This window comes from Muscardinus avellanarius (genome assembly GCF_963383645.1).
Source record: "Muscardinus avellanarius genome assembly, chromosome: 7".
Taxonomy (NCBI): Eukaryota; Metazoa; Chordata; class Mammalia; order Rodentia; family Gliridae; genus Muscardinus; species Muscardinus avellanarius.
This window is the reverse complement of record NC_137793.1, coordinates 90,212,830-90,230,376: the sequence shown is the minus strand read 5'-3', so window position 1 is coordinate 90,230,376 and position 17,547 is coordinate 90,212,830. Positions and strand designations below refer to the sequence as shown.

Genomic DNA, 17,547 nt, shown 5'->3' with positions numbered 1-17,547 from the left:
AAAATATTACCATGACTTTTTTGCAGAGAACGTGCAGAAAAGGGGGGGTACAATATTTGACTCAAGGTCAGAACAGAGCTCAGTGGTGGTACAGGCATTTAGTGCCGGTGTTTGTATTCATTGTTTGGGTGGTTTTTGTTTTTGAGGTGGGCTCTTGCGCTGTTGCCCAGGCTGGCCCCCAACTCCTGAGCTCAAGGGACCCTCCTGCCTCGGCCTCCCGAGACGTTGGGCTACAGGCGCACACCACTGTGCCCGGCCGAGTTTGAGTTCTTAATCAACACAGTGTAGCGCAGTTCACAGAAGCCACGAAGCTCCCCTTCACCTCAGGCTTTCATTTTGATCTTCACGTATAATTTCTGTGCATAGCAGTCTTTGGGCAGCTTCCAAGCAAAACAAACTCATTTTCTTCTTCTCGAAGCTCAATGCATACATTTTGTTGTTGTTGTTGTTGTTGTTGTTGTTGTTTGGATGGGGGAAGGCAGTCGTTCTATAAACGCATTGTAAAGGTAAATTTAAATTATCCAGAAGAAATTTCTATGTGATTACTATTTAATTATTTCAGCATTGAGAAAAATAGCACTCGTAGCCAGTTGTGCAGGGTCACACTTTCATTCCAGTACTTGGGAGGCTGAGACCGGCGGATCGCAGGTTAGTGGCCAGTCTCAGTTACTTAGTGAGGCCCTATTTCAAAATAAAGAGTTAAAGAATAAAAACTAGGCAAAGGGTATAGCCTGGAGGTAGAATGCCCCTGGGTTCAGAACCTGGTACCAAAAAAAAAAAAAAAATCTTAGAGCCGGGCGTGGTTGACATACAGTTATAATCCTAGCCTTTGGCAGACCGAGACGGGAGGATCACACAGGTTCAAAGCCAGCCTCAGCTACATAGTGAGGCTCTCAGCAACTTCGTGAGACCCTGTTTCAAAAAGATATATAAAATAGGTCTGGGCATATAGCCCAGAGGTAGAAAAGCCCCTGGGTTCCACCCCAGTGCCACACACACACACACACACACACACACACACACAATCTTAGCCAGGCATAGTGGTACATGATTGTAATTCTAATACTTGGGAAGCTGAGATAGGAAAATCACAGGTTTGCAGCTAGTCTCCTCTACTTAGTGAGGCCCTCTGCAATTAGCGAGTCCCTGTTTCACAAATAAAAAGTGAAATGAGCCGGGCCTGGTGGCCCACGCTTGCAATCCCAGCATTTGGGAGGCTGAGACAGGAGGATAGGGGTTTGTGGACAGCCTCAGGTACTCAATGAGGCCCTCTGCAACTCAGTGAGGTCCTGTTTCAAAATAAAGGATAAAAAAAATAGGACTGGGGTGTTGCTCGAAGGTAAAATGCCTCTGGGTTCTATCCTTAGTACTGAAAAAAAAAAAGTGAAATAGGGCTGCCACTGTAGCTCAGTATTTCAGTATTGCTCAAAAAAAAAAATAAAAATGACGAGGTATGCTTCCTCCATTTCATTAATCCGTGGAATGACCGCCTTCCACATAGAGCTTTGCACTGGGCGCTTTTCACCAGGACTTGAACACAGAAGGAAGTGTGGGGAAGGAGCCGGGCATCCGGATGATTCAGTGTCTGTAACAAGGGACTTAGCCCTGATCCAGGATAGCCAGGATCCTCTGCATTGAGGCAGCCCGCAGGGTGATAAGCGCCACACCCTTCCTGCCTCACCTAGAAAAAGTACAGCATCCCAAATCACTACATGTTAGGTTTACTTACAACTGACTCCTGATGATTACTTCTGAATCAAAGGAAAATGCTTACCCTGCATATTTTAGGATTAAAATAGTAATGTTATCTGTGCCCCAGTCCACAATATCAGGGCCGGAGTCTAGACACAAAGGAAGCTCGCAGAGCATGTCTTGCCTTGGGGCGCACAGGTAGCATCTCTATCTGGCTCTGTAGGGACTCTGGACAAAGAGGGATGGAAGGTCTCAGCCGCTCCATGGCCCTGTATTCTGACATTTCCCCACTCAAGGCAGCTTAGTGTTAAGTAATGTGAATTATGGCAGAAGGCAGGGGAAGACAAAGCTGATCTTCAAACTGAGAGGTGGGTTCGGGGTATAGCTCAGTAGGAAAGCCCTTATCTGGCATGAGTGAGTCCCTGGGTTGGACCCTCAGCTCTGCCAAAGAAGGAGATGGAGGGAAAGAGAAAGGAAGGAAAGAGGGAAAAGAGAACAAGAGCGAGCCATGAGTGGTGTGCACACCTACAATTCCAGTATGTGGGAGCTCAGGAAGGATGATCACAGGCTCCAGACTGGTCTCAGCATCCTAGGGGAGACCCTGTTTTGTGCGCACTTGTTATCCCAATACATTGGAGGCTTGAGACGGGGATCACAGGTTCAAGGACAGTGTCATCAGCATCTCAAGACGTTCAGCAACCTAGTGAGTCTGTTTCAGAACAAAAATAAGGACTCGGGCTATAACTTGGAAGTATAATGTCTTGGGTTCAATCCCAGTACTACTAAGAGGAGGGAAGGGGTGGGGGAGAGAGAGAGAGGGAGAGGGAGAGAAAGGGGGGGAGAGAGAGAAATGAACAAGTGGTTCTCAGGAAACTATTTGGTCCTTGAAGAAAGGGAACAGAGTTAAAATCAAAACTTTTCTCTTAGCAGGGCATGGGGGCGCACACTTGTAAACCCAGCGTTTGGGAGGCTGAGACAGGAGCATCTGGTTTCGCGGCCAGCCTCAGCTACTTAGCGGGGTCCTCTGCAACTCAGTGAGACACTGCTTCAAAAAATAGAGCTGGCAGTGTAGCTCAGAGGTGGAATGCCCCTGGCTTCCGTTCCCAGTACCAATTTTTTATTTTCATGGATGTGTGGATGGAACCCAGGGGCATTTGACCGCTGAGTGACACCCCCTGCCCTATTATTTTATTTTATTTATTTATATTTTGGTGGTACTGGGAATGGAACCCAGCGGCCTCCTACCTCCGGTCTATACTCCCAAACCTATTTTATATTTTATTTGGAAACAGGGTCTCTTAAGCCAACTGAGGCTGGCTTCGAACCTGCGCGATCCTCCTGTCTCAGCCTCCCAAGTGCTGGGATTACAAGCGTACGCCACCACACCCAGCTATTTTATTCTTTATTTTGAAACAGCTTCTCACTGAGTTGCGGAGGGCCTCACTAAGTAGCTGAGGCTGTCCACAAACCGCGATCCTCCGGTCTCAGCCTCCCGAATGCCTGGATTATAACTGTGCGCCACCACACCTGGCTTTTAAAAAAAAAAATATCTTAAGCCTGGTGACTAGCAAGTTTGTTGGTAGCTATTAGTAGAATTCAGTTTTCTCCCAACCATTCAGAACTCAGGTAACTGAAATCGCACTTCCAAGAGCTTCCTGGACATTAGTTCCTAGCATTAAAAAGAGAATTTTGTGTTTTCACACTTTTTTTTTAACACATAGAAGTGTTTTAATTGTCTTATTAGTCAGTCACTTACATGAGTGTACATTAAGTAACATTTTTGTTTTTGTTTTTTCTACTGGGGATCAAACCTGGGCACATTCCAAGCTATACCCCAGCCCTTTTTATTTTGAAACAGGGTCCCACTAAGTTCTTGAGGCTGGCTTTTTGTGTGCATATGTGTGTGTGTGTCACTGAGCATTGAACCCATGGCCATTCTCCATCTGAGCTACACCCCCAACCCCATTTTATTCTCATTTTTGAAAGAAGATTTCACTAGGTTATTGAAAGTATCATTATTTGTGGAGGCTGTCCTCAACCTGCAGCCCTCCTGTCTCAGCCTCCCGAGCACTGGGTTTACAAATGTTAATGCCACCACTCGCAGCTCTGCGCCTGGCTTTGATCCTCCTGTCTCAGTCTCCCATACACAGGGATTATGGGCGTGCACCACCATGCCTGGCCATGAAGTAACTTTATCAAGCAAAAAGAAAATAATGATTATCAGTAATATTCAGAACTGTCAAATATATTCTATAAAGTTAGATTCATATATTTACTACCAGAATTTTTTGTACCCAGTGTCTTTAAAAATACATGCACACCTCTGCGCACACACATTCTATTTGTGTGTATATAACGTAAGCATATACAGTTCTTTCACATGGGGTCAGATTTTTGTATCTTCATGTTGTACCTAATTAACAGGCATTGTAATAGGGCCCCAAGGGAGAGGCTGCTCATAGCTCATCATCTTCTATTACTGTGTCTCGTACTAAAATGACAAGGCATCAACATTTTGGAGGTTAGAACCTAAAGCAGTTTTAGCTAAAACTGTTTCTATCCTCACGATGAGTGAAATTTATCCAAAGGAGACATCAGTTTTGAACATTTGTTTTTCCGTATATCTCTTGCTTTTAATGGCAGGAAGATTACATGTAAGAGCGTGATAAATTAATTTTACTAAGTACATAAAAGACAAGGCCAGCTGTTTCTGAAGTGAACCCAGGCCCTGCATTCAACAATGGAAATAGAAAAACATTTGTAACGAAACATAAGGAAATTTCGGGTCTGTGTGTTGTCTCTAGGAATAAATCTCCTGTCCTCCTCCTTCGCTGTGCATTTTGATAAATTATCCTTAAAGGAAATGCTAAGGGAGCCCCCATTTAATAAGCGTGTTTGAGCCTTCAAATTAGCATGGCATGTAAATAAATGTATTGCGGTAGGTAGCGTTGTTGGTAGGCCAGTTGATTTCCTGGGGCCTGGCTTGCTAACGGTCTCGCACGGTGTGTATAACCCTGAGAAACCTTCTCCTTTCCTTTCAGCTGTGGTATAGCTACATTTCAAGTGTGAATTTCTAGTATTTAAAGTTATTAATGCACAAAAAGATAGTTAACTCAATCTTTATTAATTTTGAAATGGGGTCTCACCATATTGTTCTTGAACTTGTGATCCTCTTGCCTCGGCCTCCCAAGTAGCTGGGAGTATAGAATTGCACCGCCATACATAGCGCTAACTCTATTTTTTTTTTTCTTGATAACTGGAGCTTAAACTCAGGGATATTTTTATCTCCAAACTACCCCCTCCTCCCAGCCATTTTTATCTTGTATTTGGAAACAGGATCTCGCTAAGTTGCTGAGGCTTGTCTCAAACCTGCGATCCTCCTGTCCCAGTCTCCCAAGTACTAGGATTACAAGCATGTGCCACAATGCACAGCATTAGCTCTGTTAATAATAAAAAAAAATACAATATATTCGTGCTTTATTTAACACGGTCTTCCTGGTTTGGGGCTAACCTGGTATCTTTTATTAAAATGTGCTTTTCGTGTATTAAACTATAGCCATGTGCATTCATTCGATTTTCAGCTTAAATTGGTAGCATTTCCCCAACTATATTTTTTAATGACCACAGAAGCAGGATGCACCTTGTCATCACGTAGCTTAAGCATCTTATTTAAAGATGTGGACTCAAAGTGATGGAGATGTTTTCTGTCTGATCCCTTCTCCCCCCCCCCCCTTTTTATTATTTCTCAGTACTGAGCATTGAATCCAGGGCCGTTCTACTCCAAGCTATACCCCCAGCCCTATTTTTCTTTTGAGACTGGGTGTTGCTATGTTGCCCAAACTGACCTCGAGCATGCGATCCTCCTGCTTCAGCCTCCCAAGTAGCTGGAATTATAGGTGCACATCACCATGCCCGGCTCCAGTTCTTCGTTTTTAAAGGGCAGCACTGACCCCGATCGCCTGTCTTGTCCCAGGCTTCTTCCACCTCAGCTACCTCTTCAGGCCCTCCTCCTGATAATCACTTCGTTTGTCTGTCTCTAGAATTCCTAGTAGAAATTGAGTATGCTTTGTTCTACTTGCTTCATATCAGCAGTATTTCAGTTCTCACCTTTGTTGTTGTTAAGGTTGAGAAAACTTCACACATATATTTAATGAGCTATGTTGGAGATTGGGACATAAACCTAATCGTGAAATGCATTTGTGTTTCATACACATAGCCTGAAGGTCCCTCCTCGTACCGGGGATTGAGTGAGCCCAGGGGCATTCTACCTGTGAGCTACATCTCCAGCCCTCCTTAATTTTTATTTTGAAATAGGGCCCCACTAGGTTGTTGAGGACCTCACTCAATTGATGGGGCTGGCCTCGGACCTTGGATTCTTCTGTCTCAGCCTCCCAAGCATGGGAATTGCAGGCTTGTGCCGTCGCATCCACGCGGAGAGTGACCTTGCGCTCTATTTTTAGGGAGCCTGTGTTTTGCCACAGCCTGTGGCACGAGGGCAGATGTTGGGGACCTTCCACTTGGTTACCTCTCAAAAGGTTGTGGAGTTGGAAGTGTTTTGAGTTTCAGATTTTTGAATTAGTGATCCTCAATCTGTATTCCTACCTAAAATAAAAAGGCCATCAGAAGGTTTTAAATAGTGTAGAGCTCAGGCATCACTTTTTTTTTTTTTTTTTTTTTTTTTCCGGTACTGGAGATGGAACCCAGGGGCTTTTCTACCTCCGGGCTACACTCCCAGACCTTTTTTATATTTTATTTGGAAACAGGGTCTCACTAAGTTGCTGAGAGCCTCACTCAGTAGCTGAGGCTGGCTTCGAACCTGTGGGATCCTCCTGTCCCAGCTTCCTAAGCATTGGGATTACAAGCGTGCACTGCCACACCCACCTAGGCACCACTTTTTAGTAATAATTCCTTGAGCTAGAACGTTCTCCTGGAAGAGAACTGGCAAATGTAGGTGTTTGGGGCTTGGTGCGCCAGGCAGCCGTTCCCATGGTGCTCAGCAGAGTTGCTCGGCTTGTCCTGCCTTCCAGCCCGGGGTTTGGGTTCCTTGTGTCCTGACCCTTTCTTTCACACATTCTGAAAGGGAATCTGATAGAGTTCTTAGAGCACTTGATGTTTAAATTTCATGGGCAGATGCCAGCTCCCACATGGATAAAGCAGAAGGACAGCCAGGTCCTTGATGCCGGAGGTTTCCTAGAACACACCTTATCTGTGGCTTTTTCATGCACAGTTGACTCTCCATAACCTGATTGATGCGTTTGGGGGTCGTCTTTCCACTGACTCATAATTTTTCTCACTCTCGGAAAAGGTTTCTGTACGCCCCGTATTCTCTAGTTAAAGCTGAAAATTCAACTCATCATATTTACACAATAAAAAAAAAGTCCATTCCGCCTTGTTTTTAATTGCAAATTCTACTCAGGGGACTAGTTCTCCTGCTTAGGAGGCAGCCCTGTGCCTTCTCCGAGAGAAGCAGGCGCAGTCAATTATGGTAATGAAATGTCAATAAATATAAAAATTTAATACAGTCTGCTCTGGGTGAGTGGCAGATGAGGACTTGCCTCCCAGACAAATTTGCTGCTGCAGCAAATATTAAATGCACCTAAAAGAGGATCTGGATGCTCGGTGGAACAAGGCTGGAAAGCGTCGGGTACCAACTGGGCTTTCCCATTAAGCTGTATACCAAGCAGCGAACCCGGTACCAGATTGACGGCATCACAACATCTTAACTTATTACTATAAATTGATGCCTTGTTGTTTTCTCTTTCTCCACACTCTCCCATGTGAAAAGGAAAATAAACATTTTCTTTTTGTTTCTTAAACCCAAGGACTTGTTTTACAATAAGGGCGCCCTGACCTGCCTCTCTTCTTCCTTCCCTTTCATTTTTTCTTTTTGTGTAGTGCGGATTGAGCCCAGGGATGAACGGGCAAACAGCTCTGTTTTTATTTATTTTTATTTGAAACTGGGTATCACCAAGTGTGGAGGGCCTTGCCAAGTTGCTGAGGCAGGCCTTGAACTTGGGATGCTCCTGTTTCAGCGTCCCAGGTACTGGGATTAGAGGCCTGCGCCACCGTGGCCAGCTCACTGCTGTCTTTAGACAGAGATGTATTAAATAGAAGGAATCTAATATAGTCACCTGAGACTAGCAGTTTTGTGCCAAGCTTTTAGTGAAACAGCATGCTAAAGAAAACACGTGTGTGTGTGTGTTATTGGGGATTGAGCCCAGGGACATGCTCCCTCTGAGCTACACCTCCAGCCCTATTTTATTTTGAAACAAGATCTTACTAGGTTGACGAGGGCCTCACTTTTTACTGAGGCTGTCTTCAAACCTGTATGTTCTTCCTGTCTCAGCCTCCAAGTACTGGGATTACAAGTGTGCACCACCACGCCCGGCTCTAAAGAAGACTTCAAATGTGATTCATTTGCCATCCATTAGCATATAATCTTGAACCGTGATTGTGTTAAAATTTAATCTCATAATACAAACAGGGAGGTATACATCCTTTCTTTCCCTCCTGTTCTCGTTAATGTCACGGTGAACATAAGGGATGCTGCCCTGGCTTCACTGTTTATGAACAATTTTTTTTCCTTTCAACTAACTTCCTTCCTTCCTTCCTTCCTTCCTTCCTTCCTTCCTTCCTTCCTTCCTTCCTTCCTTCCTTCCTTCCTGTGGTACTGAAGATTAAACCCAGGGCATTCTATCTCCGAGTGACACCCCCAGCCCTATTTTTTTAGTCTTTGTTTTGAAACACGGTCTCACTGAGTTGCAAAGGGCCTCACTAAGTAGCTGAGAATGGCCGCAAACCACTATCCTCCTGTCTTAGCCTCCCAAATACTGGGATTACAAGTGTGCGCTACCACATCCAGCTTAACTTTTTCTTTCTTGAAAGGTCAAAACATGTATCCTATTGTGACAATGTAATTTTGTAGCCGAAAGCAGCAAAGTTCACCAACGTGGTTAGATTTAACAGAATAATTGTGATCTGTGTTATAATAACGGAATGTATCTCAAGTTCCTTTCAAGGAAAATGCCCCCTCGATTACAAATCTGCATGGGGACCTATTTTTACCCATGATTCTTCGCAGCCTCAAGTGAAGTGTGTGTTCTGGATTCTGTGTTGCAGGTGGATTACTCCATAATCGCATCCCAGGCTGGAGCCACCCTCAGCAACCTCATGAGTCACGCACAAGAGCTGGTAGCCAAACTTCGCTCCCTGCAGTTTGATCAGCGAGAGTTCGTGTGTATGAAATTCTTGGTGCTGTTTAGTTTGGGTAAGAAATGCTTTCCTTGTGCTAAGTACAACCACGACGCATTGAATGATGCCACATACTAGGCATCTTAAAGTTAATTAATATATATTTTCTTCCCCCAAGGTAACGTCTTTCCTTTTAAAACATGAAATATGAATATATGTCCCTCTAGATCGTTCTATGTGGTTTTTAGTTCCTAACTGATAGGTTGGGGTGTGGAAATAGTTTAATTCTGTTGGAGTCCTAGGGTTGGTTTCTTCCACAATGAACAGATAAGCAGTGGTCAAGTAAAGGCTTTAGGGAGATAGCATAGGAAAGATGTGCGCTAAGCCAGGCGTGGCGGCCCATGTCTATGATCCTAGTATTTGGGAGGCTGAGATAGGAGGATCACAGGTTACAAGACAGCCTTGCTAACATAGTGAGACTCTTAGCAACCTAGCGAGACTGTTTCAAAAACATAAAACGGGCTGTGGATGTAGTAGTTCAGACGTAGAATGCCACTGGGCTCAATTCTTAGTTATCACAAAAAATAAATAAAAATATAAAGACAGAAAGAGAAGATGCGTGGTATCAAACTTTAGCCATCTTTCTGCCATTGAGCATTCTTTGTTTCAGCTGCTACTACTTGTTACTTTTATTCTATTAAAACTTGGGGAGCCGGGCGTGGTGGCGCACGCTTGTGATCCCCGCGCTTGGGAGGCTGAGACAGGAGGATCGCGCAGGTTCGAAGCCAGCCTCAGCTACTCAGTGAGGCTCTCAGCAACTTAGTGAGACCCTGTTTCTAAATAAAATATAAAATGGGTCTGGGAGTATAGCCCAGAGGTAGAAAGGCACTGGGTTCCACCCCCAGTACCACCAATAAATAAATAAATAAATAAATAAATAAATAAATAAAAATATAAATAAATCTTGGGTAGTAATTAAAAGCCTGTTTTAAAAATCTCTACCAGGATTAACTAAAGCATGCTTATAACCAGATGCACCAGGACGCAAGAATAAAGGATGATAGTTGTCAGGGGGAAAGATGCTTCTTTAGGAAAGCTTTGGAGAAGAAAGAAAACCACGCAAGACAGATTAGCTAAATCAAGGTTCTCAGCGAGCCAGTCGAGAAAAATCACCGCTGCTTGGAATAAAAAAAGGATTAAGGAGATGGATTTTTATTGACTTCAAAGAACAGATTTTCCTGCCTGTCCCTTACTTGATTTCTGTATTTTGCTGGCTTAATAAAGCCAACTTAAATAAACTTTTTGCCAAGTGCATTTATTCTTCACTGGCAGACAGCTGAGGGAGGCAACTTCCCTTGAATGAGAAGGGGGAAAAAATGCAAAAATCAGATTTACCAACATATGTTTTTTCTTTAGGCCTCAGTTATAAGATAGTTGTGAATTCAGATCCCAAGAAATAAAACAATAATACAAACTGCAAAGTAAAACAGATGTGTCTGCTCTCCAAATTGGGCACTTTCGTCTTAAAAGGCCTCTTGACAGCCCTGCACAACTGTTGCTAATAAAGGAATAGTTTGAAGTAATGGGACCAGAGTTAATTTTTCACATGTAGCCAACCTTTAAAATACAAAATACAAAGAGCGTTTTCCTATTCAGGAAAGTGCGATACATAGAGCAGAAGGAACCGTTACTGAAAATTTAAAAAGACAACCGAATTTTATAGATGGAGTGTTCAAAGGTTTATAATGCCCAGACAGGATCCTGTACTAACCACAATAAACACAAGAGTCCCGAGCAACTCAAGCTGCCCTGTTACCCACGAGCCGCGCTTAGGGAGTCAAGAGTCAGACAGCACAGGCCTCCCTGCTGTACTCTCCCAAATGGTTTTTGGCAAGATCTCAGTGTTTTCAACCAGTACATTTGATCAGTAATTAAACATAAAACGTGATAATATATGTGTAAGAAATCTTAGTCTCTCAGTGATAAAATATTTAGAGCGCGTCATCTCACTTCAATGAATGGTGTTTTAAATTAGTCGAGGCACTGTATTACATTTGAAGATGCCATGACCCATCCTGAGTTTCCATTACTTTTATCTTGTCTTCCTCGTTTTTCAAGAATATTATATGCTCTGCCAATACAGGGGGGTGGAATCTGAACAAATTTCAACCTTTGAACCTTCCAGATTATTTTAACTGCATCGACCAGACCCCCAGTCACATCCTCCCTCGTTTAACAACCATGCTGTTTCAGGGAGACTAAGTCACCAGTGTCTCCAAACACCCTGGCTAAACTCGGCGCCCACCTGTAATCTTAGTACTGGGGAGGCTGAGACAAGAGTGTGGGTTCAGGACAGCTTTAGCAACTTAGCAAGACTCTGTTTTTAAATTTTTAATTTTTTTCCTTTGGTACTGGGGCTGGAACCCAGAAGCATTCTCCCTCCGAGCAACACCCCCAGCCCTATTTTTTATTCTTTATTTTGAAACAGGGTCTCCTTAAGTTGCAAAGGGCCTCACTAAGTAGCTGAGGCTGTCTGCGAATCAAGAGAGATCCTTCTGTCTCAGTCTCCAGATTGCTGGGATTACAAGCATGTGCCACCACCTCTGGCTTTTAAATAAAAAATTTAATGGGCTGGATGTATAACAGCTTGGAGATAGAATATTACTAGGTTCAATCCCAGTATCAAACAAACAAAAAACTAAAAGAAACAAGAAACAGTTTGTAGTTTTTTGCTTAAGAAAGGGTAGGAAAGCATGGTTTTCAGATTGAGGTAGATTTGGAGCCAAGATTTCATTTTTAAAGGAGGAAAAATTTAACTAGCTGTAAAATTCGGGTGGTTTCCAATTTATGTGTGGAAAGCTTTTTTTTCCCCTCATAGAACAATGGATAATTGATTTTTCTTTAAATATTCAACTTTATGGAGTTAAATGAATCATCTGCCTTTAGATTCCCAAGCTTACCACCAAACTGTTTTACCTCTGATCAAAAATGAAATCATACAGGGCCAACCTTAAAAGCCCAACTCCAGTCCTAAGCCATGTACCTGATGTCCCCAACTCTCATGAGCCTGAAGCCAGGCATGTTCTCATCCCCACCCAGACTCGGGGTCTTTCATTCTGAGCAAAATGATTATCCGGTTGGTCACAGGCTGGGGGTTGTATTGAAAGAGAGCTGCAAGCCGGGTGCGGTGGCGCACATTTGTAATCTCAGCATTTGGGAGGCTGAGGCAGGAGGATCGCGGTTCGTGGACAGTCTCAGCTATTTCATTAGGCCCTCCACAACTTAGTGAGACCCTGTTACAAAATAAAGAATAAAAAATAGGGCAGGGGGTGTAGCTCAGAGGGCTGCAGAGCTGTTTTCCAGAGAGATTTGGCAGCAGAAGGTAGAATGTGGTCCTCAGAGGGTACGACTTTCTAAGCCCAAAGAACAGGCGGTACAGGAGCAAGAGAGCACACAGTGAACCTGGGGAGCCGGCAGGATGCTGTGCATCTATAATCCCAGCTACCCGGGAGGCTGAGGCAGCACGATCACTAGATCAAGGCCAGCCTGGAGAACTTAGTGAGATCCTGTATCAAAAGCTGTGTGTGTAAACCGGGCATGGTGGCGCACGCTTATAATCCCCGTACTTGGGAGGCAGAGACAGGAGGATGGCGCAGGTTAGAAGCCAACCTCCACTGGCTTAAGAGACCCTTTTTCCAAAAATAAATTTAAAAAGTATAAAATAGGTCTGGGAGTAGCCTGGAGGTAAAAAGGCTTCCAGGAACCCCAGTAGCACCCCCCCCCCCAAAAAAAAAATGTGTGTGTGTTTCTGGGAATCGAACCCAGGGTATTCTATCTTGGAATTACACCACCAGGCCGTTTTAGTTTTATTTTGAAAGGGTTTTAGTTTTATTTTGCTAAGTGTCTTACTCTAAGTAGCTGAGGTTGGCCTAAAACTTGTGATCCTCCTGTGTCAGCCTCCTAAGTACTAAATCACAGGTTTGTGCCAACAATTTTTTTATTTTTAAATAAGGAGACTGGGTGTGGTGATGCCTGCTTTAATCCCAGTAGTTGGAAGGCTGACACAGGAGGATCGCAGATTCCCAGGGTGACGGGCACGCACCACTATGCCCAGCTTCTTTTTTAATTTTGCTGAAATTGACCTCTAATCTTTGATTTTCCCATCTCAGCCTCCCAAATGTTGAGATTGCAGATATGCACCCCCATGCTCAGCTTGTAATGTGTTCATAAATCCTACTAAATTACCTTATTTTGTTTGGCTAATGTGAGATAATGTAATCCCCCCCCACCCCCTTGATAGCTCAGACAAGGAGATAGTCCAAGCCAGCCAGTAAAAACTGATGACCCAAGACAGGCCCTAAGACAATTTTTTATATGTATTGGTTTATACTCCCATCTTCTAACAAGGAGTCAGAGCAGCTGAAGAAAGGAAATGTACTCTCCTTCACCTGTCAGCACAGAAATAAATCCTATGGAGGAAGAAAAGCAGGCGGTCATTATATTCAGTACCGTGGAATCATTTTATTATTTTTTTTAAAATTTTTTAATAAACTTCTTAAGTCCTTTATTGGTACATCATGGCCTCACAGCATAACATAACTCATCGTGACAATGGCTTCCCCCGCTTCCTCCCCAGCCGCCTTTTTCCCCACACAGTATTGAGATTGACACTGGTATTCTCACCTAACTACGTCATGTCAGTAGAAATAATTCCGTCATCGATCTTCCCTCTCTACCCCTTTCCCTAGTCCACCTCCCTGGCTCCACTGGCGTTTCTCCTCCATTATCTGAAGTCCCACTGGTATCCTGATTACTCCCCGGCTTCCGCACGTGAGAGAATGCGCACGGCCGTTCACTCTCTGTGGCTGGCGAGTCTCTTCACTGTTCTCCAGGTCCCTCCATTTTACTGCAAATGACATAATTTTGTTCTTCTTTATTCCCGAGTAGAATTCCTTTGTGTGTGTATCCCTTGATTTTGTAATTCATTCATGTTATGTATGCATATCCATGTTTTATTTTATTTGCTTGTTTCCTTATTTATTTTTGTGTTTGAGGCACTGGGGGTTGAACTCAGTGACATTCTACCTCTAGGCCACACTCCCAGCCCTACTTTACTCTTTATTTTGAAACAGGGTCTCACTAAGTTGCAGAGGGCCTCTCAAGTTGCTGAGGCTGGCTGTGAACCTGTGATCCTGCTGTGTAGCTCCCAAGTACTGGAACCACATGGGGTTCATACCCATGTTTATACAGCACAACTCACAACGGTCAAATTATTCAACCAACCTAGATGTAGATCAACATATGAACGGATCTAATATGCTTTTATGGGTGAGTTGTTACTACGCCATACTGAAATTCAGAGTGATAGGTACATGCATGTCTACAGCCCTTGTTGAGCTCCTTCCCCTTAACCATACACAGTAATGAGATTGGCATCGGTAATTTTTATCTGTGTGCAGTAAGTAGAATTCCCATGAGCTGTTAGGTTCTGAAAACAGGAACAGAAGCCAAATATGGTGACACAAGCCTATAATCCTGGCACTTGGGAGGCGGAGACAGATGGATCACGGTTTTTGAGGACAACCTCAGCAAGTAGTAAGAGTCTTTATCAACCTAGTGAGATCCTGTTTCAAAATAAAAATAAAATAGGGCTAAGGATTGAGCTTGGAGGTAGAATGCCCCTGGGTTCAATTCCTAGTACCACCAATAAACAAACAAGCCGAGGGGAAAGCATTCACGTGGTTCTTACTATTACATCTTGGGTAGCGCCATCAGGCAGTGGTGTCGCTTCAGTGATGGTGAGCAGACTGTGCCAGCCAAGATCTCCTGCGCTGGAGGCACAATGGCTGGACGTTCAGGGCTTCTGTTATTCTCCCACTTTGCAAATGAAAGAACTTGAAGCATAGTGCATCCTGTTTCCCTGATGACTATCCTTGATTTGTTATCAATTACTCTCTTCTCTGAATGACTCCTGAAAGCACTTCTCGTATTTAGATGAATTGCAAAAACTATCCTTCTCTCAGGAGATTTTCCTCCCCGTGCTGAAAAACCCAGCTGATAATTGGCTTCAAGTCACATTAGGTTGAGATTCCTAAGTCCACTGAAAGGGCTCTTCTGCTTTGAAGCAACCTCTTCTGTTTAGTATCATTTGGTGTTCTTGACTGGGTCCCCATTCAGGTTAGACATTGTTCTCTCTGTTTTCCCTGAATGCCAGGTTTCCAGCACATTGCTTGGTGCACAGTAGGGACCTAAAAATATTTACTGATAAAACAGTATGAATAATTAGATTTATTTAAAGTCAACAAAAAGTCTCTACCAGCTAGTCATGGTGGCACACACCTTTAATCCCAGTACTTGTGAGGCTGAGACAGGAGGATCACAGGTTCAAGACCAGCCTCAGCAACTTGGGGAGACTCTCAGTAGCCTAGAGAGACCCTATTTCAAAATAAAATAGTTACATTTCAGCCAGGCGTGGTGGCGCACGCTTGTAATCCCCGCGCTTGGGAGGCTGAGACAGGAGGATCGCACAGGTTCGAAGCCAGCCTCAGCTACTTAGTGAGGCTCTCAGCAACCTAGTTGAGACCCTGTTTCCAAATAAAATATAAAATAGGTCTGGGAGTGTAGCCCAGAGGTAGAAAGCCCCTGGGTTTCACCCCCAGTACCACAAAAAAAAAAAAAAAGTTACATTTCTTTTTAACCTAAAAGTTAGAAGGAAAAGCATACTTTGCTTCCTCAGGGCCATAAACACTGGCTCCTTGTAGTATCTGATACTTCTAATGCCATAGTTCCAAATAGGAACTAAAGGCTGATCATCAGTAATTAATTTCTTTTAATTATTTTCTTTGGAAAGTAAAAGAACTCTTTTTATCCCTCTCCATGTTCCTTATAGAAACCTCCTTCATATGTGAAGATTTATAGCCTTACTTTCTAAAAGATGCCAAACCCTCTACTGTCCACCTCGATATATCCCTTTTCCCAAATTTTGTATTTATTGACTTATATACTTTTTTTTTTTTTTTTTGCTATTTTCATCATGATATTTTTTAAACCTAAAAGTTGGGAGGAAAAGCATACTTGACTCCATGAACCCAATAAATACTTATTAAAAACCCGTATGTGTCAGGAAGGGGACAAGGAGTGGAGCACGCACTGTATTCATGGACTTCATAGTTTACTAACTTGAGAGATAAAAGGCCTCTGCCTCACTAGACAGCCCCCCCTTTGTTTAATGCTGAACTCGAGTAGTTTACAGGAGCCACAACAGACAAGGTGAAAAATGTTCTGTTTTGCTTATATATTTTTTCTCCCAAGTTACAGTTTTAAAGGTCTTTTGAAATATAGAGGTCCCATTTTGAAGCCCTTTCTATATTTTGTTCTTATTTTTATTTATTTATTTTTTATTTATTTTTATTTTACAGGTCTGGGGATGGAACCCAGGGGCATTCCACCTCCGGGCTACACCCGCTACCCTATTTTTTATTCTTTATTTTGAAACAGGGTCTCGCTAAGTTGCAGAGGGCCTCAGGAAGTAGCTAAAGCTGTCCGCGAACCACGATCCTCCGGTCTCAGCCTCCCGAATACTGGGATTATAAGCATGCGCCACCACGCCCAGCTTTTGTTTTGATTTTTCATTTTTTAATTTAATTTATTTATTTTTTATTTTTTATTTTTTGGGGTGGTACTGGGGGTGGAACCCAGAGGCTTTTTTTTTTTTTTTTACCTCCGGGCTATACTCCCAGACCTTTTTTATATTTTATTTGGAAACAGGGTCTCACTAAGTTGCTGGAAGCCTCATTGAGTGGCTGAGGCTGGCTTCGAACCCTTGCGATCCTCCTGTCTCAGCCTCCCAAGAGCGGGGATTACAAGCGTGCGCCACCACTCCCGGCTTATTTTTATTTTTTATACTGAAGATTGAACGTAGGGGTATTCTACCTCAAGTTACACCCTGAGCCGTATTTTACTTTGTTATTTTGAAACGCGGTCTTGTGATGTTGCCGAGGGCCTCACTGAGATGCTGAGGCCAGATTCAAGCCTGAGATTCTCCTGTCTCAGTCTCCCCAGGACTGGGACTAGAGATGTGCGCCACCATGCCCAGCACGAAACTTGTCAGTCAAGTCGTACAGATACTGTTTATTCTGGGAAATTCTGGTAATTTCTTGGATGTCGGTTGTATTCAAGATAATGTTCTTGTACTGGTTAATTTTCCAATAACTTTCAGTTTCTGATAGTTTTTTTCCTTCTTTTAATTTTGTTTGGTAGTTTTTCTCCTTTGATATTTAAATAACAATCACCAACTTGTTCCTCCTCCACCCCAGTAAACCATTTGTACTCTGGTCAAGGTTCACCGTCAAAGCTCTCTGCAGAGCGATTGGGGAGGCCGAATACTCAGAGGGGACACTGGCCTCAGGGTCCCAAGCCAGTCAGGGTCTCTGCACAGCTTCAGAGGCCTGCACAAGCCACTGGACTTGGGGCTCTCAGCACACATATACACTTCATTTGCAAAGTGAAGTCTTTATATATGGGCAAAGAATTACAGGACAACTATTGACCTCCCCTCTCACTTAACAAGAGTCAGCGGGTGCGCAGAGAAACTGAGCATCTGGTCAGTAAGCGTCATGCAAAAGGGTCCTGCGTTGACCCAGCCTGGAAAGCTGGGACCCTTTC

General features: G+C 43.5%; 1 protein-coding gene across 2 annotated transcripts in view; it reads left to right on the top strand.

Moving 5' to 3' along the window:
- Positions 1-17,547, top strand: part of NR5A2 (nuclear receptor subfamily 5 group A member 2) — a gene marked incomplete at both ends in the record, with an annotated part of 153,579 nt that overhangs the window by 103,012 nt on the left and 33,020 nt on the right. For both annotated transcript variants that reach the window (XM_080698524.1, XM_080698523.1), the window contains one exon: positions 8,812-8,959. In XM_080698524.1, the coding sequence (XP_080554650.1) occupies positions 8,812-8,959 (148 nt within the window). The remainder of the gene's footprint in view (positions 1-8,811; positions 8,960-17,547) is intronic.